Genomic DNA, 24,693 nt, shown 5'->3' on the forward strand with positions numbered 1-24,693 from the left:
TGTCATGAATCACATTCCATTGTATGTAGCAGGCGCATTGATGGGGGGAAAGGCAATCGCGCCGTCCCCCGTTACCGAACCCCTCAGATCTTTTTTGATGGAAGAAAATGCAGCAAATCTCACATGCACTGATCACGCTGGGCGGATGCGGTGACGTCATTAGCGAGATATGGTGCATTTTCTTCAATCAACTTGGCCGCGACGCCAAATGGATTTTTGTGGTGAGTATATATTTTTTTACTGCCATTTTAGGAAAAATGTATTAGTTACCACAAAGCGCCAGGAAATTCGGATTCATGGCAAATGAAATTTTTCCTGAAATTGGGATCGAAGTCAATTTGTTTAACTTTGATTCGCTCAACACTATCCATCACTATAGAGTTCCATTGTAAGAATAAATAAAATGTACACGTATATGCTAACATATATGTTTTTTTTTTTTTGCTGGACTTTGCAGGATGCAAAAGCGTGGTACTCTACGTTTTACCATCTTGCAGAGTCCTGCAAAGATATGTGCACATTAATGTATACTGTCGTTTTTTTTCACAATGGAACTCTATTGTGATCTGAGGCATCCGCTAATATATACTTTTTTTTGTATACATTAAATGTTAAGAGACCTGACTAAAGAATCAGTTAAAACATCAACTCATTATAAAATTATAATTTTCATTATTGGTACTGAGAGTGATGCAATTTAACTCCCAAACAATAACTATAAAACTATTAGTTCCCTGTAAAATAAACATACTGTTCTTTGTAAATCCACTGCTATAATATAGAGAAATTCAACTTTTTTACGTATCTGTATGGTATGTTAATTAGGATTCAAATGCACCATTGGTAGTGCGTCATTTGGTTCACCATCGCTCCGCCGCATTCACTGTCCAGAGCCTCCCACTCTGCTTTGATTGACTCCTGACTTCAAAATCCTGTGCCACAGTTTAACTTCGGCACATGGGGACTGTTCAATGAATGCTTTGAAGTTGGAACATTTAGTCCAGGCACATGATTTCAGTCAGGAATGATGATGCAGGGGAAGCCTTGCCTTGTCAGTCAAAGGAAAGTGAGAGGTGCGGAGAGTAAAAGTGGCAATGAATTACAAGCAATGAATTTTACAAAGAAAGGTAAGTTTATTGTAGAAGAAGTTAAGATAAAAAGCCTATTTTATAATATGGCAATGCTGGAGGGTGTTACATAGAGTGGTTAAAGTACAAAAAATACAGATGTTCCATAGACTTTTTTTTGTCTGGCATCACTGTTGTTTTGTCTACTCTCTTACAGGACTGTTGATTGTGTCAATGTGTCAGTGTACACTATGCCTGCTAGATGAAGGCATGCACCATTTGTGCAATTCATTAACTTTTAAAAGGTCCAAAAACTGGGATGGTCCATCTGTCAAACCTTGGAAAATAGTGCATCAGTAATGTCAACAGTGGGGACACCACAGGCAGTCAGATGCACCCAAGATTGTTATATAAGAAAAGCTGCTGTATCTCAAAGGACATTTATGTCATCACAAATTGGTTCTGCTTTAGTTCCTGCAGTGACCGCCTAGAACATAAGAAACTGTCTACTTAAAGTGAGACTGCATTCAGATACTCTACTAGCTCATCTACAACTTACCTCTCATCATTTCCAACAGAGGCTGCACTGGGGCCATGAGAGAGCCTATTGAAAGTGTGAATGACAAACACCATTAAGTGATGAAAGCAGGTTCTGCCTTGGTACTAATGATGGCCACATCAGCATTTGTAGGCAGGTTGAAGAGTGTCTAGTATCATTTTGCATTGTGCAGAGACATGCAGGACCAACACCAGGTGTCATGATGTTGGGGTGCTATTAGATACCTTGGCTGTTTCCCTCTGGTTTTCGTGGTGGGAACATTGACCAACCTTTGAAATGTCCAGGACATTGTTGAACCAGTCCTACTGCCTTTTTAAACTCAGGAGACATGGAACAAGATGATGTCCACGCTATACAACATGTTCTTCAGGGTAACCAGAATCTCCACTGACTAGCTTCATCACCTCTCCTCTATTGAAAATGTCTAGGAATATATGGAGTAACAGTCCTCCCATGCACAGCAGACACCAATCACCTTGGCTGAACTACAGGTCCAAGTTAAAAGAGCTTGGAATGACATGCCACAGAAGGATATCCAGCATCAGTATGATTGTTACCATGATAAAGTGGCAGTCTGTATTGCAGAAAGGGGACATGCCACCCAGCATTAAATGACCCTGCCTCAACACATACTCTGCTGCAGAACCCAATAAGGGTGTACCACTGTAGTTATGTAATCACTGACCAAGCACAACTAGAAGTTTATACTTTGTCAATGTCAGCTCATTTGAATTTGGTTCTCCAGGTGTTCTTTTTTCTGCTAGAGTCTTATGGTTAGTTGTAAACTTTTATACAATTGATACTATGGTAATCCTTGCTTTTAATCTCAAGGAAAGAAGGCTCACTTCCACTAATAACAATGTGCTAGGGGCTGGCAAAGGCTTGAGCTATAATTTAGGCCAGTCTCTGGCTTAAATTATAGTAAATCCTGTGGGCCAGAGAGGCCATGAACTCCTGTTATGTCCCAACAGATTGCTCGCCACTTAGCAGCGAGAAACTCAAAAAGTAGCAAATTATAGTACACATATGGCATGCACCATTATTTGCAACTTTTTAGTACCATTTTTTTCTGTTTAATAACTTTTTATGAACATTTTAACATATTAAAAACCATTCAATTACAACTGTCAAACAGTAAAATAATCATGGTGTGTAAACACTATCCATAGAAAAATCTATGAAAGAATAATCCTGTGGAAAATCATCATAAGGAGGTAAACAATAGCGGTTCATAAAGAAGAAAGACAAGAGGTAGAATAATAGAAGTGACAAGAAAAGGGGGAAAGAGAATTAAAGAGAGAGAGAGGGAATACGGAAAAGGGGAGGGGAAGAAAAACCTCAGGGGCTGGGTTTGACTAATTGAAAAAGGTATTTAAGGGAGAGTCTTGGAACTTAAATCAATCTTGCTAAAGAGTAAAAAATCTAGCGGGATCACAGTGAGCTTTTACAGAAACTTATTCCATCCGACATATGTGTAGCATCTACTGATACCATTCTAGCTAGGTAGGGACATGTGCCGTTTGCCAATGTCTAAGTTTCACCAATCTAGCTGCAGTGATGCAGAATGGCAAAATACTTTTCTTTTGTGAAGCAATGGAGCCTGGGAGAATGGAGAGGAGCACCACCTGATGAAGAACTGGCAACCGTCTTCCTGGAGACAGCATGGGATACCTTGAAGACCTTATCCCAAAAAGGCTTAATGAAGCTGCAACTCCACCAAACATGTAGCAATGTACCCCTTCCCCTACCACATCTCCAACATGAGTCCAGGACTATAGGGGATATTCTATGTAACGGAACCGGGTACCTTTACCTTCGAGATAAAATCTTATAATTCTTTTCCTGGGCATGACAGGCCATTGAAAGTTTATGAGATAATATGTATGCTTTATGCCCATTAGAGATGAGTGAATGGAATCCCACGAAGTGGAATTCGATCCGAATTGCAGGATAAATTAGATTCGCCTCAAAGCCAAATTTCCTCGTGCTTCGTGTTAGCGAATCGATTTAACCTGAAATAGTGTAAAAAACAAAAAAATTCATACTTACCTCCTACATTTGCTCTTGATGGGCCGCCAGCCGCCATCTTGATTGAAAATCTCGGCTGAAATCCCATGCGTGGTGACATCATCTCGCGCCATGCGAGATTTCACGCCAGATCTTCAAGCAAGTTAATTTTACACTATTTTTACACTCAAATGCCGCAATCATGTATGATTGCGGCATCTAAGGGGTACTATGACGGGGGGCGGCGCTAGCGCAGCTCCCTGTCATTGCACCAGCTACTTACATAAAAATACGCTTCATGACGAAGTAATTTGTCACGAAGCAAATTTTTTTGTAAAATTCTGCGAATCAGCCGAATCGAACTTTTTAATAATTCGCTCATCTCTAATGCCAATCTATAGATTCTATGGTATTGCCCAGGTCCCGTTCCCATATCAAAATTAAACAAGTAGGGTCTGTATGATAACCTGCAAGTAGGTTAAGATAAAGGAGAGAGATGGTGTGTGTTGGTGAAGTGGACAATTAAAATAGTTTTTCCATCTTAGATGGGGAAGAACTAAAAAAGGACTGCTCCTCCCAATGCCGAGATAAATGATTTCAGTTGGTCATATTTAAGCCAAAATTTGCGCAATGGGGTTGTAAAAAAATAGAAGTAAGTGGACTGTTTCTCCTGGAACATATACCTTTTAGTTTCAATAAGTCCCAAGGTGTTTTGCCTAGTCCATTAAGGTCTATAGTCAAGATGGATCCAAGAAGTCCGCTTAGAAGGAAGAGAATAGAAAACCTGCTCTAACTGTTTGCTTGCCCCATGATAAGGCCAGTCCAGAAGTCTAGTCAATATATCCACCATGTGGTATAGTTTAAAATCTAGGAGTCTCACACCCCCTAGTGACTTGTGTCTAACAAGAGAGGAAATGTCGATCCTTGGTCTAAGATGTCCTCAGATAAAACAGATTGTTGCTGTTTTTTAATTTTTGGAAAAAGAAAGAGAGCAAAGAAACAGGAACGGCCTGTAATATGTATAATAGCTTAGGCAATATGTCCACTTTGAGCACGTTGACGTGTCCAAACCAGGAGATCCCCTACTTATTAAAGAGGACCTTTCATTAGAATAAAACATCTAAACTAACTATACAGACATGTAGAGCGGCGCCCAGGGATCCCCCTGCACTTACTGTTATACCTGGGCGCCGCTCCGTTCTCCCGTTATAGCCTCCGGTATCTTCATAGTTAGGCTCCACCCAGAGGAACCTGCCGGCGTCTCATTCTTCCATGCTGTAGCGCTGGCCAATTGCAGCGCTCAGCTCATAGCCTGAGAGAAAAAAAAGCCTCTCATGCTATGAGCTGAGCGCTGCGATTGACCAGCGCTACAGCATGGGAGAATGAGACGCCGGCAGGCTCAACTGGGTGGAGCCTAACTATGAAGATTCCGGAGGCTATACCGGGAGAACGGAGCGGCGCCCAGGTATAACAGTAAGTGCAGGGGGATCCCTGGGTGCCGCTCTACATGTCTGTATAGTTAGTTTAGATGTTTTATTCTAGTGAAAGGTCCTCTTTAAATTAGTAAAGGTCTCTCAATATTCGATCTAATAAGGTCTGATATACCACTTTGTCAATGTAAAAGGCTTAATAAATCTCCCCCTTTGTTTTTATGCCAATAATTCTGTATGTATGAAAATACAATTACAGAAATAAGTTTCATGATATCCCACTTTTCATACGGAAAAGCCTACAACGTTACAGAATGAATGCACTTACTACACTATGCAACAAAAGTTATCTTAAGTGTCCTTTAATTTGTGCCAACTTTACAGACACTATAAAGGCTTATTTACTGTGGTCACTGATTGCCTTTAAATGAACATTTCAATTTAGCAGATAGCATGCTGGTTGTAAGCACTCATGAAAAAAACGCTGAGGATTTCTACATTGTACGTTTGTTTGATTGGAACAAAGTGAGAAATGTTTTACATTTGGCAGATCCATCTCTCAGTGCACTTAGTACATACCCCCTTTCATCATCCCTACTTCATAGCATTTGCGAAGTCGACAGGCTTGACAGCTCTTTCTCCTGTTCTTGTCGATAGTGCACTGATTGGTTGCGGGACACATGTAGTCATTATGGCCTGCATAAAAAATAAAAAAAAAGGGTTTGTTTTGATGACACTAACAGACTTGCTTAAAACAAAATTATAGGAACAAAGGTTAATAGTATAAACCGTATCTTTATCACTACACACAGGAAAAAAATAACACATTATCAAGTAAATTCTCAAAATAATATATATATATATATTTTTAAATAAAAAAAAAAATCTAAGTTCAAATCACCCCCCAAATAAACATCATGGGCAATGCTGCATGTGAAAATGCTGGTAATATTAAAATATAACAATATTAATCCAATACAGCGAATGGCATAACAATTTTTGTCACTTCAACTCTCCAAAAAAAAATTATAAAAAGGATCTAAAAAGTCACACACACTTCAATGTGGTATCACTGAAAAGTACAGATCACTCCACAAAAAATGAACCCTCAATTAGTACGCATAACTGCAAAAAAGTTTTTTCATTTTTTTCCAGTAATGAAACGCAAGAAAAATTATTACTTTTGTTATTTTACATCATTGTAAGTTTTTGTTGTGGTTGGATAACTCCTTTAACCCCTTAGTGACCAAGCCTGTTTGGGCCTTAATGACCAAGCCAAATTTTGGAAATCTGACGTGTCATTTTAGCTTAGAATAACTTTGTAACGGTTTTGCACATCAAAGTAATTCTGACATTGTTTTCTCGTCACATATTGTACTTTACTTAGGTGTTAAAATTATACCGATAAAATATGCGCATCTTTATTAAAAAAGTGAAAATTTATGAAAATTTGTAAAAATTGGCACATTTTCCTATTTTCAACTGCAATATTTCATATACATACATAAATACTATTCAATATTTTTTTATCAGAAATATATTTCCACATCTATACTTTATTTTGGCTGCACTCACAAAAAATTTTTACTTTTTATTTTTTTATTTAGGAGACTACATTTTAACATAAATTTTAACATTTTTGAAGTACATATTTTTTCCTGCAACAAGCCAAGTTTGCAGAGGCTTATAAGTGTCAGAATAATAGAACGCCCCCAAAAGTGAACCCATTTTAAAAACTAGGCCCCTTAACGTATTTATCTATGGGTGTAATGAGTTTTTTGACCCACTAGTTTTTTAAAGAAATTAATGCTAAGAAGGTGAAAATAAATGTAATTTTCATTTTTTACACAAAAGTGTCAATTGAAAGACAGATTTTTTTCTACAGAGCACATGAAAATGAAGATGTACACTCCAAAATGTATCACCCCGTTTCTCCTGTCTTCAGAAATACCCCCATTGTGGCCCTAATCTTATGTCTTGACAAACGGCAGGGCCCAAACATAAAGGAACACCCAGTTGTTTTCAGAACACAAAATTTGCTTGAAAATGGTTCAGGCCCCATTGCACACTTGTAATGGCGTTGAGCTGCCAAAACAATAGAAAACCCCCATAATGGACCCCATTTTGAAAACTAGACCCCCTAAGGTATTCATCTAGGGGTGTAGTGAGCATTTAGACCCCCTAGTTTTTTGTAGAAATTAATGCAAAGCAGGCGGAAAAAATGTAATTTTCATTTTTCACACAAAAGTGTCAATTGAAAGACAGATTTTTTTCTACAGAGCACATGAAAATGAAGATGTACACTCCAAAATGTATCACCCCATTTCTCCTGTCTTCAGAAATACCCCCATTGTGGCCCTAATCTTATGTCTTGACAAACGGCAGGGCCCAAACATAAAGGAACACCCAGTTGTTTTCAGAACACAAAATTTGCTTGAAAATGGTTCAGGCCCCATTGCACACTTGTAATGGTGTTGAGCTGCCAAAACAATAGAAAACCCCCATAATGGACCCCATTTTGAAAACTAGACCCCCTAAGGTATTCATCTAGGGGTGTAGTGAGCATTTAGACCCCCTAGTTTTTTGTAGAAATTAATGCAAAGCAGGCGGAAAAAATGTAATTTTCATTTTTTACACAAAAGTGTCAATTGAAAGACAGATTTTTTTCTACAGAGCACATGAAAATGAAGATGTACACTCCAAAATGTATCACCCCGTTTCTCCTGTCTTCAGAAATACCCCCATTGTGGCCCTAATCTTATGTCTTGACAAACGGCAGGGCCCAAACATAAAGGAACACCCAGTTGTTTTCAGAACACAAAATTTGCTTGAAAATGGTTCAGGCCCCATTGCACACTTGTAATGGTGTTGAGCTGCCAAAACAATAGAAAACCCCCATAATGGACCCCATTTTGAAAACTAGACCCCCTAAGGTATTCATCTAGGGGTGTAGTGAGCATTTAGACCCCCTAGTTTTTTGTAGAAATTAATGCAAAGCAGGCGGAAAAAATGTAATTTTCATTTTTTACACAAAAGTGTAAAAAAAAATTCTACAGAGCACATGAAAATTAAGATGTACACTCCAAAATGTAAGGAAACAAATCAGAAAAGGTAAAATTAATTCCAATGTCTGGAAAAAAAAATTGTCTCTACAACCCATCCCAAAGGGATCCCTCCCTCCCTGGAAAGCCCACAAACTAAACAGAAAATGAGAATAAATTGAATTCCTGAACCCCCCCCGTTCTTTTTGGTATTAATTTTAAATAAAATTAATATTTCGCAACCGTATGGTACGTTTCAAAGCAGGGGTAATTACAGAGGCCTGGTTGTGATGGGCAACTGGAGCAGTAAATCCGGGTGTCCCTCCTCCTTCCATGTTTGCTACACACCCGGCATCTTTTCTGGGATACGTTTTGCTGGTAGTGGCAGGGACAGGGTGAGGGAAATGGCGTTCTGAAAGCCTTCGAACGTCCTCCGATTCGAAGGTTTGCCTAGGGGCGGGGGACTCAAACAGGAGACTCTCAATCACCTTCTCCTGGTACTCGAGGAAGTTGAGGTTTCCCTGGGACTTTTTAAATAAAATAAAACTATTGTAGGTAGCAATCTGGATGAGGTAGATTGTTACCTTTTTATACCAGGCCCTGTTTTTTCGCTTCACCAGGTAGGGGTGAAGCGCCTGGTCCGAGAGGTCTACACCTCCCATAAATTTATTATAGTCTGTCACACAGACTGGTTTGTGCTTGTCCGCCGTAGCCCCCCTCTCCCTAACTGCCACTGTGGTGTCTGCATGCAAGGTGGTCAGCATGTAGACATCCCTCCTGTCCTTCCACTTCACAGCAAGCAGCTGGTCACTTGCGAGGGCGAAGGATGTTCCTTTCTCCAAACGTTTGGAGACCAGCGGTTGTGGGTATCCCACTCTATTTTTGCGGACTGTCCCACAAGCCCCTGTGTTTGCAGCATGGAGGGATTTATAAAGGGGTATACTAGTGTAAAAATTATCGGTGTACACGTGGTACCCTTTGTGCAGGAATGGCGCCAATAAATCCCACACAATTTTTCCTGATGTCCCAATATTTTCAGGGCAGCCTGGGGGGTTAAGTTGGGAGTCTCTGCCCTCATAAATAGACAGACCACAGGTGTAGCCGGTTGTGCTCTCGCACACCTTATATAATTTTATCCCATATCTGGCACGCTTGGAGGGAATATATTGACGGAAGAAAAGGCGGCCTTTAAAACTAAAAAGGGACTCATCAACGGCTACATTTTTCTCAGGGGTATATAATTTCAAGAATAAATCTGTAAGGAGGGAAATAAGGGGTCTCAATTTATTTAGGCGGTCGAAGGCTGGGTCAGTTCTGGGGGGGACTTGGGAATTGTCTGAAAAATGCATGAACCGCATTAGGACTTCATAGCGGTTACGGGACATAACTGCTGCAAACACAGGGGTTGAGTGGACAGTACTCGCAGCCCAATAGGATCGGACAGAGGTTTTTTTTACAATGCCCATGTCCAGGGTAAGCCCCAAAAGTTTTTTTATTTCAGGGACACTTGTGGGGGTCCACCGTCTTACATAAATAGACGTGGGCTTTTGTACAGCAAACTGTGTGGCATACAAATTAGTTTGCTGCACAATTAACTCAAGGACGTTATCATCCAAAAATAAATGAAAAAAATCATAAGGGGTAAAATTGCCGACATCCACATTAATTTGGGGAGTGGATAAAAATTGGGGTACTTGGGGGGAAAATGAAGTGGCAGGAACCCACGTAGCAGAAGGGACGGGACCGCTGGGTGGAGAATGAGAGGAGGTGGTGACTTCTACCATCATAGGGCTATGGGGTCTGGGGATGGAATCGGAGTCCTCGCTATCTGAAAATATTTCCGCCTCTGAAGCGGTGCCAGATTCAGAGTGGTCAGAGCAGAGAAATTCGTAGGCCTGCTCCGCACTTAACAATCTCCGAGCCATTTTTTTTTTTTTCTGTACAGCTCAGAAATAACTGACCGTCCCTAAAACTGACTGACACCCACCGACTGACTGACACCCACTGACAGAGTGACACCCACCGACTGACGGAGTGACACCCAACAACTCACTGACACCCACCGACTGACTGACTGACACTGACTGACCGCCAGTAACAGACGGACACAGGGTCCCTAATAAAAATAATTGACCGTAACTAATAGACGTCTAATGACGGACGCCTAATCACGGACACCCACTGACCGCCAGTTACTGACGGACAGTTTATAAGTTTCTTTTCACAGTAAGTATTCTCAGAGCCAGGGCAGAAGTCTGATCTCTCTCTCCTCACAGAACAACTGCGCTGAGGGGAGAGAGAAGCACAGCCCCTGTCCTGGCCATGTTTTGTAAATATAATGGATCTGATCTCCATGATAGGTTTATCATGGAGACCACATGATCAGGGACCATTATTATTGGTCCCTGATGGTTACTGTGATGAAGGCAGATCTTCAGCACAGTAACCAGTGCGCATGTCTGTGGCATTTTTTTTTTTTATTAGATGGGGGGGGGGGGGCGCCCTAATAACTTTATTATTACATATCTGGGGGCCATATTGCCCCGATGAGAGAGAGACCTTACAGAGAGCGGCGGCGGCCGGCTTTAAGTCTGCGCATGCGCCGGGCCGCCGCCGCCATCTTCCTTGAGGGTAAGGGGGGGTGGGGGTGAGGATCGGGACCCAGCTTAGGACCTGCAGCGCTGGGGGACCCGATCCTAGCACCGGAGACTTTCTCCCTCCTCTCTTACATGAGAGGAGGAAGAAAGTTTAGTGCGGGCAGCTCCGCTGCCGGCATTTTCGGTGATCGCCGTGATAAAGTGTATCACGGCGATCACGTGATCAGAGACCGCTTGTCACGGTCTCTGATCACTGCCCCGAGCCCTCAGCTACCTCCGGTAGCTGCGGGAACGGAGCTACAGAGATTAATTTTTGGGCTAGCTTGGGCTAAAGTGCCGCCGTAAAAAGGCGGCGCTCCAGCCCAAGGCCCCTTAGTGACCGCCGTAAAAACACGTATGGGTGGTCACTAAGGGGTTAAGAATGAGTATTGCGGAAAGTGTATACACATAGTTCCAACTATTTTGCTTCCATTAGTTTAAAGGGGTTGTCCGGGTTTAGAGCTGAACCCGGACATATCCCGTTCTTCATCTAGGCAGCCCCTCTGGGATGAGCATCGGATAATTTGATGCTCTGATGCTCTCCCTGCAATATGCTCTGATGCAATACAGTGCAGGGCAAGGACTTTTTTGTTTATAAGCTTACACTGCTAGGCGGAGGCTTCCGCCTAGCAGTGTCTCCGGTGACATCACCAGCACCGATGGGCGGACTTTAGTGCTGACCATTTTACAGGCTATGGAAGCACTAAAGCCCACCTATTAGTGCCAGTGATATCACAGGGAGCACTATTAGGGCAAGAGAGAGCATAGGAGCATGAAATAATTTTTGCAACATTTGTGTGATGATACATAGGGCTATTTATTAATATATTTTCAAAAAAATCTCTAAATGCAGTGACACCCAGGCTCCAGTCTTATCTTATACACACTCCTATCTGTGTTAGTTCAGAGGGGGATGTGTGGCCGCTGCTGGGTATTGATGAGAGGTCTGCTGTTCTGACCCCAGAATGATGTGCTTACAAGTAGGGAAACTCTGAATCATAAATCAAAGAGGGAATACCCGCACTGGTGAGATAATAGGAATAGTCAGTAAAAAAAAGTGTTAATAAAAGATGGTAATCAGTCCGTATTATTGGTGCTCATAAATTGTCTATAGTTGTTTTCTTTATTTACCTGTCCGGACAGGGGGTAGTAGGTGGATCGCAGGTGGAAATATCTTCTTTCCTCCTCCGCTTGGCTGCAGTGCAGGTCCGGGGTGTAAATTACTTCTTGCTCTAACCTTCAAGCGTGGCGTCGCTCCGGCCAGCAGCAGACGCTCGCGCGAGGGAGCTACCGGTCTGTTGCTAGGTAACCTCAGCTAGTGACGTCACAGCCCTTGCTACGGATGCTGTAGAGGGACAAAAAAGTCACCAACGCGTTTCTGAGCCTAACGGGCTCCTTCGTCGGGGATTGTGTCTCCTTACTAACTTTAGGTATTTATAGGCATCCAGTTTCTATGGCAACTCCTGTTAGGTCAATCTACTTTGTGTGATCTTCTTTTGGATTTTAACCCCTGCATGCTAGGTTCCTAAGGGAGGGAATGAAGTTATTTCAATTAGGCTTAGTGGGGATACTGTTATGCATAGTTTGTTAAGCACCCTTGGTCAACCTTTGTCATTTATTCATTTGGAAATATTATGTGTGCTTCATTGCTGTTTTTTCATATATTAATCCTGGAAAGCAAATAGTTCAATTTCCTGGTTTAGACCATTTAGTGCAAGGCTATTGATTCTGAAAATCAATTTTTTTTCACTGCGGGACATTTGTTTGATATAGTCGCCCCCCTTTTGTTCATGACCACTTTCTCTATCCCTTTAAAACGGGATCCTTTAAATCTCCCTGCATGATGTTGTGAGTAGTGGAGTGACAGTGGGTGGCCATCAAATTTTTTATTTATATTTCGGATATGTTCCTTAATTCTGGTTTTCAGCCAGTTTTTGACAATTTACACACATTTTACATGGAAAGAAGCCTTTCTTGAAGACATCCTTAATGATTGTCTTAGTTTTATTAGGTTTTACTGTAGGGGCAATAAGGTTGGATTAATTAGGGGCCCGCCTGAATATAAAGGTGGGGTATGTGGTAATTTTGTCACCAATTGTTTTATCCTGCTTTAAGATATCCCAATGCTTCTTTATAATCCCCTTAAAAGGTACGGGAACTCTCACTGTATCTAGTGATTATAGGGACCTTGATGGTGTCAAAGTTCTTCGTGTCAGCTGCCCTGTTTGTATATGCTCCTTTATCCTTTTTGTCAGTTTTCTCACTTGTTCAACAACTGGTTCCAGTTGTTTAATCTGATATCCTTTCTTGGTAAATTTTTTGTTTAGCAGATCCGTTTCTTCATTAAAATGTGTTACGTGGGTGCAGTTTCTGTGGGCTCTGATGTACTGGCTCCGCGGAATGTTTGTCAGCCATGTTGGTAGGGGGCAACTGTCCAGAGGGATGAAACTGTTGGAATCCGTGGATTTATGGAATGTTTTTGTCTGTATCTGTCTATTTTCTATAAATATGGTTAGATCCAGGAAATAAATTTGTTGTTTATCCCAACCAGAGGTAAAAGTCATTTTTATTCAATTCATCTAAAAACTCAATCAGTAGTGTTTCCCCTCCTTTCCATATAAAAATAATGTCATCAATAAAATGCTTCCAGATGACCAGACTCGCATCGATCCCCAGCCGCGGGTGTATGATTAGCTCCTCCCACAGGCCCATATAGAGGTTAGCAAAGCTTGGTGCGAATTTGGTCCCCATCGCGGTCCCCCACGTCTGTAGGAAAAAGTCATTTTCGTATTTAAAATAGTTGTGCGCAGAATAAAAGTGATACAAACCCCGATAAAATTGATTTGTTCTTCCGACTTTGTATCTTTCCTTATAAAATGTTCCGTAGCGTATCTCCTTTTTTTATTTTCGATGATGGTATAGAGGGAGGGTACGTCCAAGGTTCCCAGCATGTATCCGTCCTGCTATTCTACATCCTTCAGTATTGATAAAATGTGTTTAGTATCCCTAATGTATGCTGGCAAGTCTTGTACATGTTTCTGTAATAAAACATCAACATATTTTGATAGGTTGGAGGTAAGACCGTGTATTCCTGAAATTATAGGTCTACCTGGAGGATTGATTTTGTTTTTATGGACCTTTGGTAAGTAATAAAACATAGGTATTTTAGGGTTTTGGTTGTTTATGTATTTATATTTATCCCCATCCCTTTCCCTTTTTTGACCAAGCTATTGATTTTTTTTTTTGTATAGTGTAGTAGGGTTGGCGGGGAGTTTCTTGTATGTTTTATGATCCATGAGAAGCTGCAAGGATTCTGTGTTATATGCTTTCTTATCTAGGATCACAATCCCTCCTTCCTTGTCCGCTGGTCTGATAACAATGTTGTTATCCTGCAAATTTTTGATTGCAATTTTCTCTCTGTTTGATAGGTTGTGTGGGCCTCTTCTCCTATTGGGGTTGATTTTAAGTAGATCTCTTATAACAAGGGTCTGAAAGGTCTTGAAGGAATCTGAGTATTCCCCGATAGGATTAAAGTTAGACTTTCGCTTCAGTCCAGTATGGAGATAGGTGACCACATCTTGTTTTGGTGTCTTGGTGGTTTCCCTTGTTCTATTAATAGGGTCACTAGTCTTAATGTTGGGGCAATTTTCTTTTAATGTAGTGTTTAGTTGTTCAGGTTTATTTACCCTGTGCTTTTTCATAAAGTCTTTCTTGAGGCCTAGGTTGCGGAGGACTTTTTTTAAGCCGATAAATGCGTCAAAAGGACAGAATTTGGAGGTAGGGGAGAATTTAAGGCCCTTTTCTAATAATGAGATTTCTTCTTCTTTGAGGGTGTATGTGCTGAGGTTGAAAATACCCTGTCCTCTTGTTTTTGTTTTTGTGGCTTTATTGGTTAGTCCCTTGCCTCTTTTTCCTCTTTTGATTTTTTTCTTGTAGATTTTCTTGCCTGGAAAAAATCCCTATTAACAGTTTTTATTTTTATGTTATTCTTTTTTGTGTTAGTGGGTTGTTTTGATGCTACTTTTTTCAGTAGTATTCCCTTTATGTTTCTTTGGGGTTCTTTTTACTGCCGCACTGTAACTAGTCTGTTTGGTGATATTGCTATTGGTAGTACTAATCATGTCTTTCGGTGTGTTTTTATGGTGATTTGATTCTCTCATAGATTCCTCCTCCATTGCTAGTTCTAACATATCGTACCTATTTTTTGTTATTAGTACAGAGCCATTTTTTCTGGGATCATATACAGTATTTTTCTGTATTTTTATTTCTGGTGATATTGGAATGTTGCGAGTGTCGTCTCTTAGTACCCCTTCCATTATCCCGTCGTTTACGCTTTCCTCATATACAGAGATGTTATCTAAGGTGCAGTTACAGTCACAGACCGTGTCATCTATTGTATTAAAGTCTGAGACGATACTGTCTACTAGATTTTTGGGATCCATCTTTGTCATGCTCCTGGTTAGTGGTAGATCCCTGTGGAATTTCTTCTGTTTTTATGCATAACTTCCTCTCCTTTTGCTTTAAACCTCCTTTTGATGGACTCTGAGATTTTAACGACTTCATGGCAGTCTTGATGTGATTTTATTGCCTCAAATAGCTCTCTAATCTTTAGATCTCTCTAGTTCTTTTTAATTAATCCAATTTTTTTCTTTTTTCAATGATAAAGGTTACCGCTTTTTTAGAAAAGGAGTGCAGGAGTTCATCCCACTCCTTTATAGCTGCTGAGTCTCCTAGATCTCCGTTTAGGGCTTTGGAGATTTTTAGCCTTTTTGGGACCGCATCGTTGTTCAGATATCTCTCTAGTGATGCTACCTCCCATAAATCTCTCATCTCCGTAATTAGGAGTCTCTCCAATTTTTTAACATAGTTAACTGCTTTCATTATTTGATCTTTTGTTTTATTGATGACATTGTTTTTATATGGAAAGGAGGGGAAACACTACTGATTGAGATTTTAGATGAACTAAATAAAAATGACTTTTATCTTCATTTTACCTCTGGTTGGGATAAACAACAAATTAATTTCCTGGATCTAACCATATTTATAGAAAATGGACAGATACAGACAAAAACCCAGGACAAAGTGGGAGCTGAAAACCAGAATTAAGGAACATATCCGAAATATAACAAAAAATTTGATGGCCACCCACTGTCACGCCACCACTCACAACATCATGCAGAGAAATTTAAAGGATCCTGTTTTGAAGGGATAGAGAAAATGGTCATGAACAAAAGAGGGGCGACTATATCAAACAAATGTCCTGCAGTGAAACAAAATGGATTTTCAGACTCAATAGCCTTGCACCAAATGGTCTAAACCAGGAAATTGAACTATTTGCTTTCCAGGATGAATATATGAAAAAACAGCAATGAAGCACACTTAATATTTCCAAATGAATAAATTAAAAAGGTTGACCAAGGGTGATTAACACACTATGCATAACAGTATCCCCACTAAGCCAAATTGAAATAACTTCATCCCTCCCTTAGGAACCTGGCATACGGGGGTTAAAATCCAAAAGAAGATCACACAAAGTAGATTGACCTAACAACCAGGCGTTGCCATAGAAACTGGATGCCTATAAATACCTAAAGTTAGTGAGGAGACAAAATCCCTGACTAAGGAGCCCGTTAGGCTCAGAAGCACATTGGAGACTTTTTTGTCCCTCTACAGCATGATGTCACTAGCTGTGATGTCACTAGCTGAGGTTACCTAGCAACAGACCTGTAGCTCCCTCGCGCGAGCGTCTGCTGCCGGCCGGAGCGACACCACGCTTGAAGGTTAGAGCAAGAAGTAATTTACACCCCGGACCTGCACTGCAGCCAAGCGAAGGAGGAAAGAAGATATTTCCACCTACGATCCACCTACTACCCCCTGTCCGGACAGGTAAATAAAGAAATCAACTATAGACAATTTATGAGCACCAATAAAAACTGACTGATTACCATCTTTTATTAACACTTTTTTTTTACTGACTATTCCTATTATCCCACCAGCGCAGGTATTCCTTCTCTGATTTATGATTTAGAGTTTCCCTACTTGTAAGCTTTTCAAAAAAATGTTTTAAAGAAAAACTATAGGAAAAAATTGTCTTTCTTTAAACTATAGTTCTTTATCCTTCAAATATGCAAATTAAAACCAACATTTATCATTAAAATAGGTTCCCTATTTTGTGACGGTAATTTTCATTTATAATATGTATATTTTTGCTTGAATGAAGTGATTATGGTGATGTTTTCAGTTGGTGTGAGTTTTTCAGTTCTATTATATTTTTCTATTATCTTTTGACTTATTTTTTATATATATTTGGCACATAATATATTCCCAAAATGGTTATTAAAAAACCTCTGGAGGACATTTACAAATTTTTTGTACTTTTTCACTGTAACTGGAACATCCAGAGGTATTCTTCAAATGAAAAGCTGATCTGGGCCTGCCAAAACCCAGCCGTTCTGCTATTCCTGATATACGTGGCAATAGCCTCTATTCACTGCATAGCGCAATGTACTGAGGAAAAGAGAAGGTAGAAGCAGTAATAAATTGCTTCAGTCTTCTCCTCTGGGTTTACAGCTGTTTATGACAGCTACGGACCTGACCTGCTTCTACTAGAATGCAGAAGCTGAATATTTAAACCCAAACCATAAATTACAGTGCTCTAGATTAAAGCTATGTACACCTTTGGGGACAGTTTTTTTATGATTGCATTTTGCTCATTAAGGGCTAAAAATACATTTTTTAATTGGTCTTTATTAAAAATATTGAGCCGTTCTGCCAGAAAGGGTTAACTGTTTTTCTAGCTCTGTGAATGGTACTTTCACTTAGACTTTGTGCTGGACATCTAATAACCCTTATCTATAGATTACTTAAAGGTCATAAACACTTACTTAAGCCACATTCTAATCAGTAAAATAAGAATTGAGCTTTAATGAGTGTTTAAAAGGTCAGAGAGCAGACATAAGTAGCCTGTCAATTCCCTGGTTGACGGAAAAGCGAGAAAATACAGATCCTGCAAGTAGATAAACTGAAAACAGAGCAGAGAAAATGGTTCATCAGTTTTAATAAAGACCAATTGAAAAAATGACTTTTAGCTTAAAATAAGTATAATACAATAAAAATAAAAAAATGCCACCAAAGGTGTACATAACCTTTAAAGTTTAGCACCAAGCATCATACATGTACTGCGCGTGGTTGTTATCAGATTAATAAATACAAAAAAGGGGCTAAAACTAGTAATCAGAATTTTTTATAGTCTTTCAAATTTTACCTAGAGAAAGACATGAAATGACAAAAAATATTTTGTGGGAATCATTTATTAACCATACTATATCATAAACTGATGGAGGATTGATGTTCATAGGTATCAGGAAAGGGGCTTTGGTCCCTACTTTATATAACACAAACAAAACATACAGGATGTATCTCCAAAACCCTAGACTATCAGAGATTTTGATATTAACTCTATTGTTACCAACAGGGATTTTGGTACAATGGTTTTACTAAACTGGACTGGCTCACCAGAGTAAAAGAGGATCCTCTGGTAGGTCCCAGCTCCAACAATAATGACTTCTAATAGAACAGGACCCTTAAGATCCTATATACACAGAGAGTGGCCCTGTAGAATCATTTCTTTTGGTGGACCCAACTTCAGTCCAATGCTGAAAGGGGTACAAAGGTTGTATTTGCATGTGGGCTCTGGAGACTATGAAATGTTTGCTTAGGGGGAGGATTTTTCTGAATGGTGAGGCCAGCTCTGCTAAGTATATTTTTCGTACTATAACTGTATAAAATTTGATTGAGCACATTAGTCATAGTAACAGATTTTTATCTACAGTGCTGCCCATAATTATTCATACCCCAGGCTAATTTTGACTTAAAGTTACTCTTATTCAACCAGCAAGTAATTTTTTGACGGGAAATGACATAGGTGTCTCCCAAAAGATAATAAGACGATGTAAAAGGGGCATTATTGTGAAAAAAAAACATTTCTCAGCTTTTATTTACATTTGAGCAAAAAGTGTCCAGTCCAAAATTATTCATACCCTTCTCAATAATCAATAGAAAGGCTTTTATTGGCTATTACAGCAATCAAACGCTTCCTATAATTGCCGACCAGCTTTTTGCATGTCTCCACAGGTATTTTTGGGCAGCACTGTACATATCTGTAAATTAAGAACTATCTATTATTATAGTATAGTATAGTAGTTTAATCAGGGTAGCAAGCTTACTACCACCTATTAAAAATAATTACCGTAATTCATCCATTCAATATTGAACTTTTTAAAATAGAACAAACAGCTAGTTCAATGTAAAAAAAAAAAAAAAATCCCAGGTGAAATCATTAATGTTTGGCACCAGTATAATGGCACTACAGTTATGGATTTGACAAAAATTTCCCCTTGAGACATATTCCCAGCAAATCCCCTAGAATAAGAATATAGAAGAAAAAAAAAGAACCGCTCATCTTCTGCAATAACTCATGGACTCTTTTATACCAATTTGTACATTAAAAATAAAAACCTACATAAATAAAATAATTAAAAAGTCCACCAGGGTTACATGGCTGATTCTAATCCTTTTTTTCCTTAAAATTGGCAAGAACTATGATATTTCCCTTCAACTTTTTATCAGATTTTTATAAATCACATAACATTTAAGAGGCTGGCACCAGATCAATCCCACATCTGCATGACACAAACTTAACTAGTTCTATGCAGGGAGAAGTCAATTAGCAGGCTAAAAACCAGATCAAAAGTAGAATGTATGGGAGAGAAAGAACCAATTGATAAGGGTAACCATAGGTAGCAACCATGGGGCAGATTTACTTGAAAATGTACCACTCTTTTGTGCAATTTGCACCAAAAATGGCATACATGTTTTGCACAGTCTTTACTGAAGTGTTTTACATACTTTTTATACCTCAACCGACATGGGTAGTGGCTTACTGGAATAGGGCGTGCGTTGTGGGAAAGGGCATGGCTTAAATGTGACAGCATGTGACAGCATACACCAAAAAGAGCACCACAATTTTCGCACATTTTCTGAGTAAAACTAAGCCAACAAATAGGTGGTATAAAGTTAGACTAGCCAGTCTAAAGGTGCATCAAATTTACCATCAGCCACTGTGATAAATCTGATGCAATCTAAGTTTACAATGGTGTGAACTAATTTATTGCAGTTGCTCAGGCTAGATGGTCAATTTGGTGCATGCTTAGACACTTTTGTCGGATGCCATACCAACTGTTGATTGGCTTAGCTTGCAACAGAATGTGACACCAAAATTGCAGAGCAAAATGTCACATATTAGGCCACACTCATATTCCCATAAAGATACCCCTTTTTTCTCTGTCAATCCACGTCCTCTCTGATATCGGCATCAGAGCATTTAATGCAAGGGCTGTTTGCTTACTCTGGCACACTGCTAGGCGTAGGCTTCCACCCAGCAGTGTTGCCGGTGACATCACCAGCACTGATAGGCTGGGTTTAGCGCTGCCCTAGCCATTTTACAGGCTAGGGCAGCACTAAAGCCCCCCATTAGGGCCGGTGACATCAGTGGGCTCACTGCTATGCAGAAGCCTCAGCCTAGCAGTCCCTATGGAGAGCCTGGTACGTCACCGGATCTGCATTAAATTTCTTTGTCCTGTGCAATTCAGTGCAGGGCAAAGGAGAGCATAGGAGCATGAAATGCTCCAATGGTCATATTAGGGGGGCTGCCTGGATGAAAATGTGGGCATGTCCGGGTTTAACTGTGAACCCAGACAACCCCTTTAATATAAATTTTTTGAATCTAATATAATTTTATGGACATTTCTCTGGTTGATGCAGCTGATATAAGAGGGTTTGAAATAATTTCAGCCACTAGTTGAATTTTCACAATGTTTTAGATGAATTACAGAAAAGACAGTGAAATCAGATCTCACTGGGCTTGCTGCACTAAGTAGCTTGTGAATAAGTGGAGTTAGAAAAGTAGATTTAAAAGTTGAAGTCCATGTAAGTATCTTACTTTACTTTTCTATTCACTCATGCCCCGTACACAATGAAGTTAGAGATGCAGGGTAAATACTATTGTGACAAATTTGAGCATGTTGCCCAGCTTGAATTAAACCTACTTTGTGTAATTATAATGCAAAATGTATTCTGCAAGTAAAGTATTAATGACTAAAATTAAATTCCACATGGCTTACAGCTACTGTTAAAAAGGGAAATAAATGTCAAAAAGGACATTTAAAGATAGTATCTAGAGAGTCAGCTATAACCTTCGAAAATTACAAAAATCTTAATAAAATCTGTAAAAAAAAAATACAGTCTGCTGGATTACAAAATGAATGGCAGGAGGCCAAAGAGAGCAAAACAAATCCCCAAAAAATTATTTAAATGTGTAAATGCTAAGAAACCAAATTCAGAGCAGGTAGGTCCCTAAATAATGGTTACAAAGTCACATCCACTGGAGATCATAACAAGTCAGAGCTAACAAATGGGTTTTTAGTTCTGTATATACAAGAAGAAAGAGGAAGTGATGTTGGTGGTGTCAGTGCTGACAATACATCTAATACTATACATAAATGGCTAAATGTAGATATGGTCCAAGTTAAAGAAAATGAAGCAAATGTGAGCAAGGCCCTCAATCCAAATGGATTACACCCAAGAGTTCTTAAAAATAAAAACTGGGGGGCATGGCCAGCAGCGCATGGAGTGAGTCGCGCTTTTGCACAGCTCCAGCGCTACAGATCTGAGACAGTGGCTCGCAGCACAACTTCTCCACTCAAAACCCACCTATACAGAGAGAAAATCGTTTTGACACACCCAGAGATGACCAAAACCCGGAAAAAGGTAGCCACGGGCAAGTAAACTGAGATCTTCTCTGCAACAAGTGCTTCACAAGATGGCGGCGGTGGTGCGCTGCAAGGCCCTGAAGAAACAGCGAGGGCAGCAAGTTCTCCTGCAGGTACTCAGCCTTGCTTATCTCCTGCACAAGGTCCCTTAATACAAATACCCTACTTCGTCCCCCAGCAGCTCAGGGGCACATATACCTAACACCCTGCAGGGTACAAATATGGCAACGCCACATGTCAGCCACAAATCATCTCTGGGACTGTACTATGTAAACGCTGGGAGGCCCCAAGCACAAGTAGAGTCACTGGATCAGCATTATGAGGAATGCTCCACTGTAATATACCCACAACAATTTACCAATATTAATAACAGTGGTACTGATAGACCAGTTACAGAATCGTTTCTTAAAGCACTAATAAGTCACTTGAGGTCGTCTTTGCAAGCAGACCTTCGTGCTATGTTAAGTCCTCTAAAGATGGAGATATCAGAAGTGGGGAACCGCACATCCCATTTAGAGAATAAAATGTCTGGATTTGCAAAAGCTCATAATGAGCTGGTGGACACTACAAATGGAAAAGATGAAGAGCTAGCAACACTACGTGCAAAAGTGATAGATTTGGAAGACAGGTCTCGTCGCAATAATATAATATTTCGTGGGATTCCGGAAGCGGTGAAACCTGACCAACTGCACAAATTTTTGACACACTTTTTTACGGTTCTGTTACCCGCAGCATCTCAAACTGAGCTCTTCATCGATAGAGCTCACAGAATACCGAAACCTAAAAGATTACCAGCAGACATCCCTAGGGATGTCATAGCACACATTACTTTCTATCATATCAAAGAAAACCTCATGGCTGCTGCTCGTAACAATCGGAAGTACCAGAAAGATTTTGCTCCATTTCTCTCTATACAGACTTGTCCGCAGCCACTCTCAGTAGGCGATGGGAATTCCAGGAAGCTACAAAAATCCTGAGAGCGCACAGAATTCTATATAGATGGGGCTTTCCAGCTAATTTGTTGATATCAAGAGAAGGAGGCAAAGTGGTGGTATCCACTCCATCAGAAGCTCTGCAATTGATCTCTAACTGGAACTTATCTGTACGTCATGGATCTGCAACACCATCTAAACTTGCTTAGCCTACGCACTTGGTGGAAGAATGGACCACACTCAGGCAGAGGAATTCTCCAAATTACTGAACAAAATCGTGAGCAAATAAGAGTTTTTTCCCCTAGGGAATAATGCTCCATTGTCTCAGACCTGTTTGTCCGAATCTGGGACTTTTTTGTAATTCTCCCCTAGTAACGTCACTTTCCATCTGAATTAGGCGTTAGATGTTCCTTGAGATGGGACCCACGTTATTTGATCTACATTTTATTGTTTCTGTATTTATTGTTTGTTTTTCTTTCTTTTTTGTAGCCGGAGAAAACACTTCACTGCAACTTAAAAATGTCTGGAGCCTGAAAATGTGTAGGTCACAAGTGATTTGGGTGGGTGGAGGTCGCCAGCTAGCGGTCTTACTGTTACATTATAATGGTACTTAAATTTACTTCAATTAATGCTAAAGGCTTAAATAGCCCATTCAAGAGATCTCAATTATGGCGTGAGGCCATTAAAACTAAATCTAACACTCTTTGTGTACAAGAGACACATTTGCTTGCAGGCGATCTTCACAGACTCAGACACAAACGTTTTCCTGTCATAGTCTCAGCAACTGCGGATTCAAAGAAGAGAGGAGTCTCTTTAGCAATAAGGGATACTATAGCATTTAAGCTAATAGACTCTTACACAGATGCAGGGGGCAGATACGTGATCTTAATTTGTGAACTTAATAATGTGTTATACACTCTAGTAGCTGTATATGCTCCTAATAAGTAACAACTTTTTTTTTCAGGAGGCTTTTCGTGAAGGTGGGGGCGGTCGGTAAGGGGTCTCTTCTTTATATGGGTGATTTCAACTCACTTATGTGGCCTGAACTATATTCCTCGACGGTCTCTAAAACATCACACCGCTCAAAATTATTCTGCCCTATGCAAAAAGAAGGATTATTAGATGTATGGAGGTTGAAACACTCCACCGAAAGGGATTACAGTTTATTTTCATCTGCTCATAAAACTTATTCCAGAATTGATCTCTTCCTGATGGACCATAACACCTATCAAAGGGTAGCCTCCTGTACAATAGGTCACATAGAATGGTCTGTCCATGCCCCTATTTCAGTTATAATCTCTGAGCAATATAACTCTCCTCCTACAATACCTTGGAGAATTAATGGAAAGATTTTACATTCCTCCAAATATCTACCCCAGTCAAGGAAGACTCTTGAAGAGTACTTCTCTTTTAATGATCAGGGTGAAAAGGGCATTGCCCCAATTTGGTCTGCTCATAAGGCCTTTATTCGTGGATATTATATTAGTATAGCATCACGAGACAAAGTAGAACGGAAAGCCCAGTGTGTGCAACTTAATGACTCTATTATTAAGCTCACCCAAATGAATAAACAGTCTTATGACCAGGGAAGAGAACAAGAACTTAAAGATCTGCACCACAGGTTACATCTTCTTCAGCTTCATAAGTATGAGCTAGGTTTAAGAAGACTTAAAGCAACATATTATGGCCATAATAAGGCCACCTCTCTCTTGGCATCTAGATTGATGGCCTTACAGGTCAAATCCAAGATGTTCTATATATATGATTCTAAAGGTGATAAGATTTTTGACCCTAAGGGGATAGCGGACTCCATAGCCGGGTTTTACTCTAAATTGTATAATTTAAAGGAGGACAGTAACACATCCCAGCCTGATCCAAAAGTCATTGAAATATTTCTTAATTCGGTGAAACTCCCACTAATTGAAGCATCTCAATTGGAATTCTTATCATCAGAATTTACATATGCAGAAATTACCGCGGCAATCTAATAAAATCTAATAAAACTCCGGGTCCAGATGGACTTTCCAATGATTATTACAAACTTTTACAGGTTGTTTAAATATGTACGTGACTCAGTGTCCTTCCCGGAAGAATTACTTTCAGCAACGATAGTTGCTTTACCTAAATAGGGGAGAATTTTTGCCCGATTTCTCTCCTGAACACGGATCTGAAACTGTACGCAAAGATATTAG

The 24,693-nt window shown here is 39.9% G+C and overlaps 1 protein-coding gene across 3 annotated transcripts in view; it reads right to left on the reverse strand.

Moving 5' to 3' along the window:
- ESR1 (estrogen receptor 1) overlaps positions 1–24,693 on the reverse strand; it is a 524,188-nt gene that overhangs the window by 113,372 nt on the left and 386,123 nt on the right. For all 3 annotated transcript variants that reach the window (XM_040429500.1, XM_040429501.1, XM_040429499.1), the window contains one exon: positions 5,643–5,759. In XM_040429500.1, coding sequence (XP_040285434.1) covers positions 5,643–5,759 — 117 coding nt within the window. The remainder of the gene's footprint in view (positions 1–5,642; positions 5,760–24,693) is intronic.

Source organism: Bufo bufo, chromosome 4, assembly GCF_905171765.1.
Source record: "Bufo bufo chromosome 4, aBufBuf1.1, whole genome shotgun sequence".
Taxonomy (NCBI): Eukaryota; Metazoa; Chordata; class Amphibia; order Anura; family Bufonidae; genus Bufo; species Bufo bufo.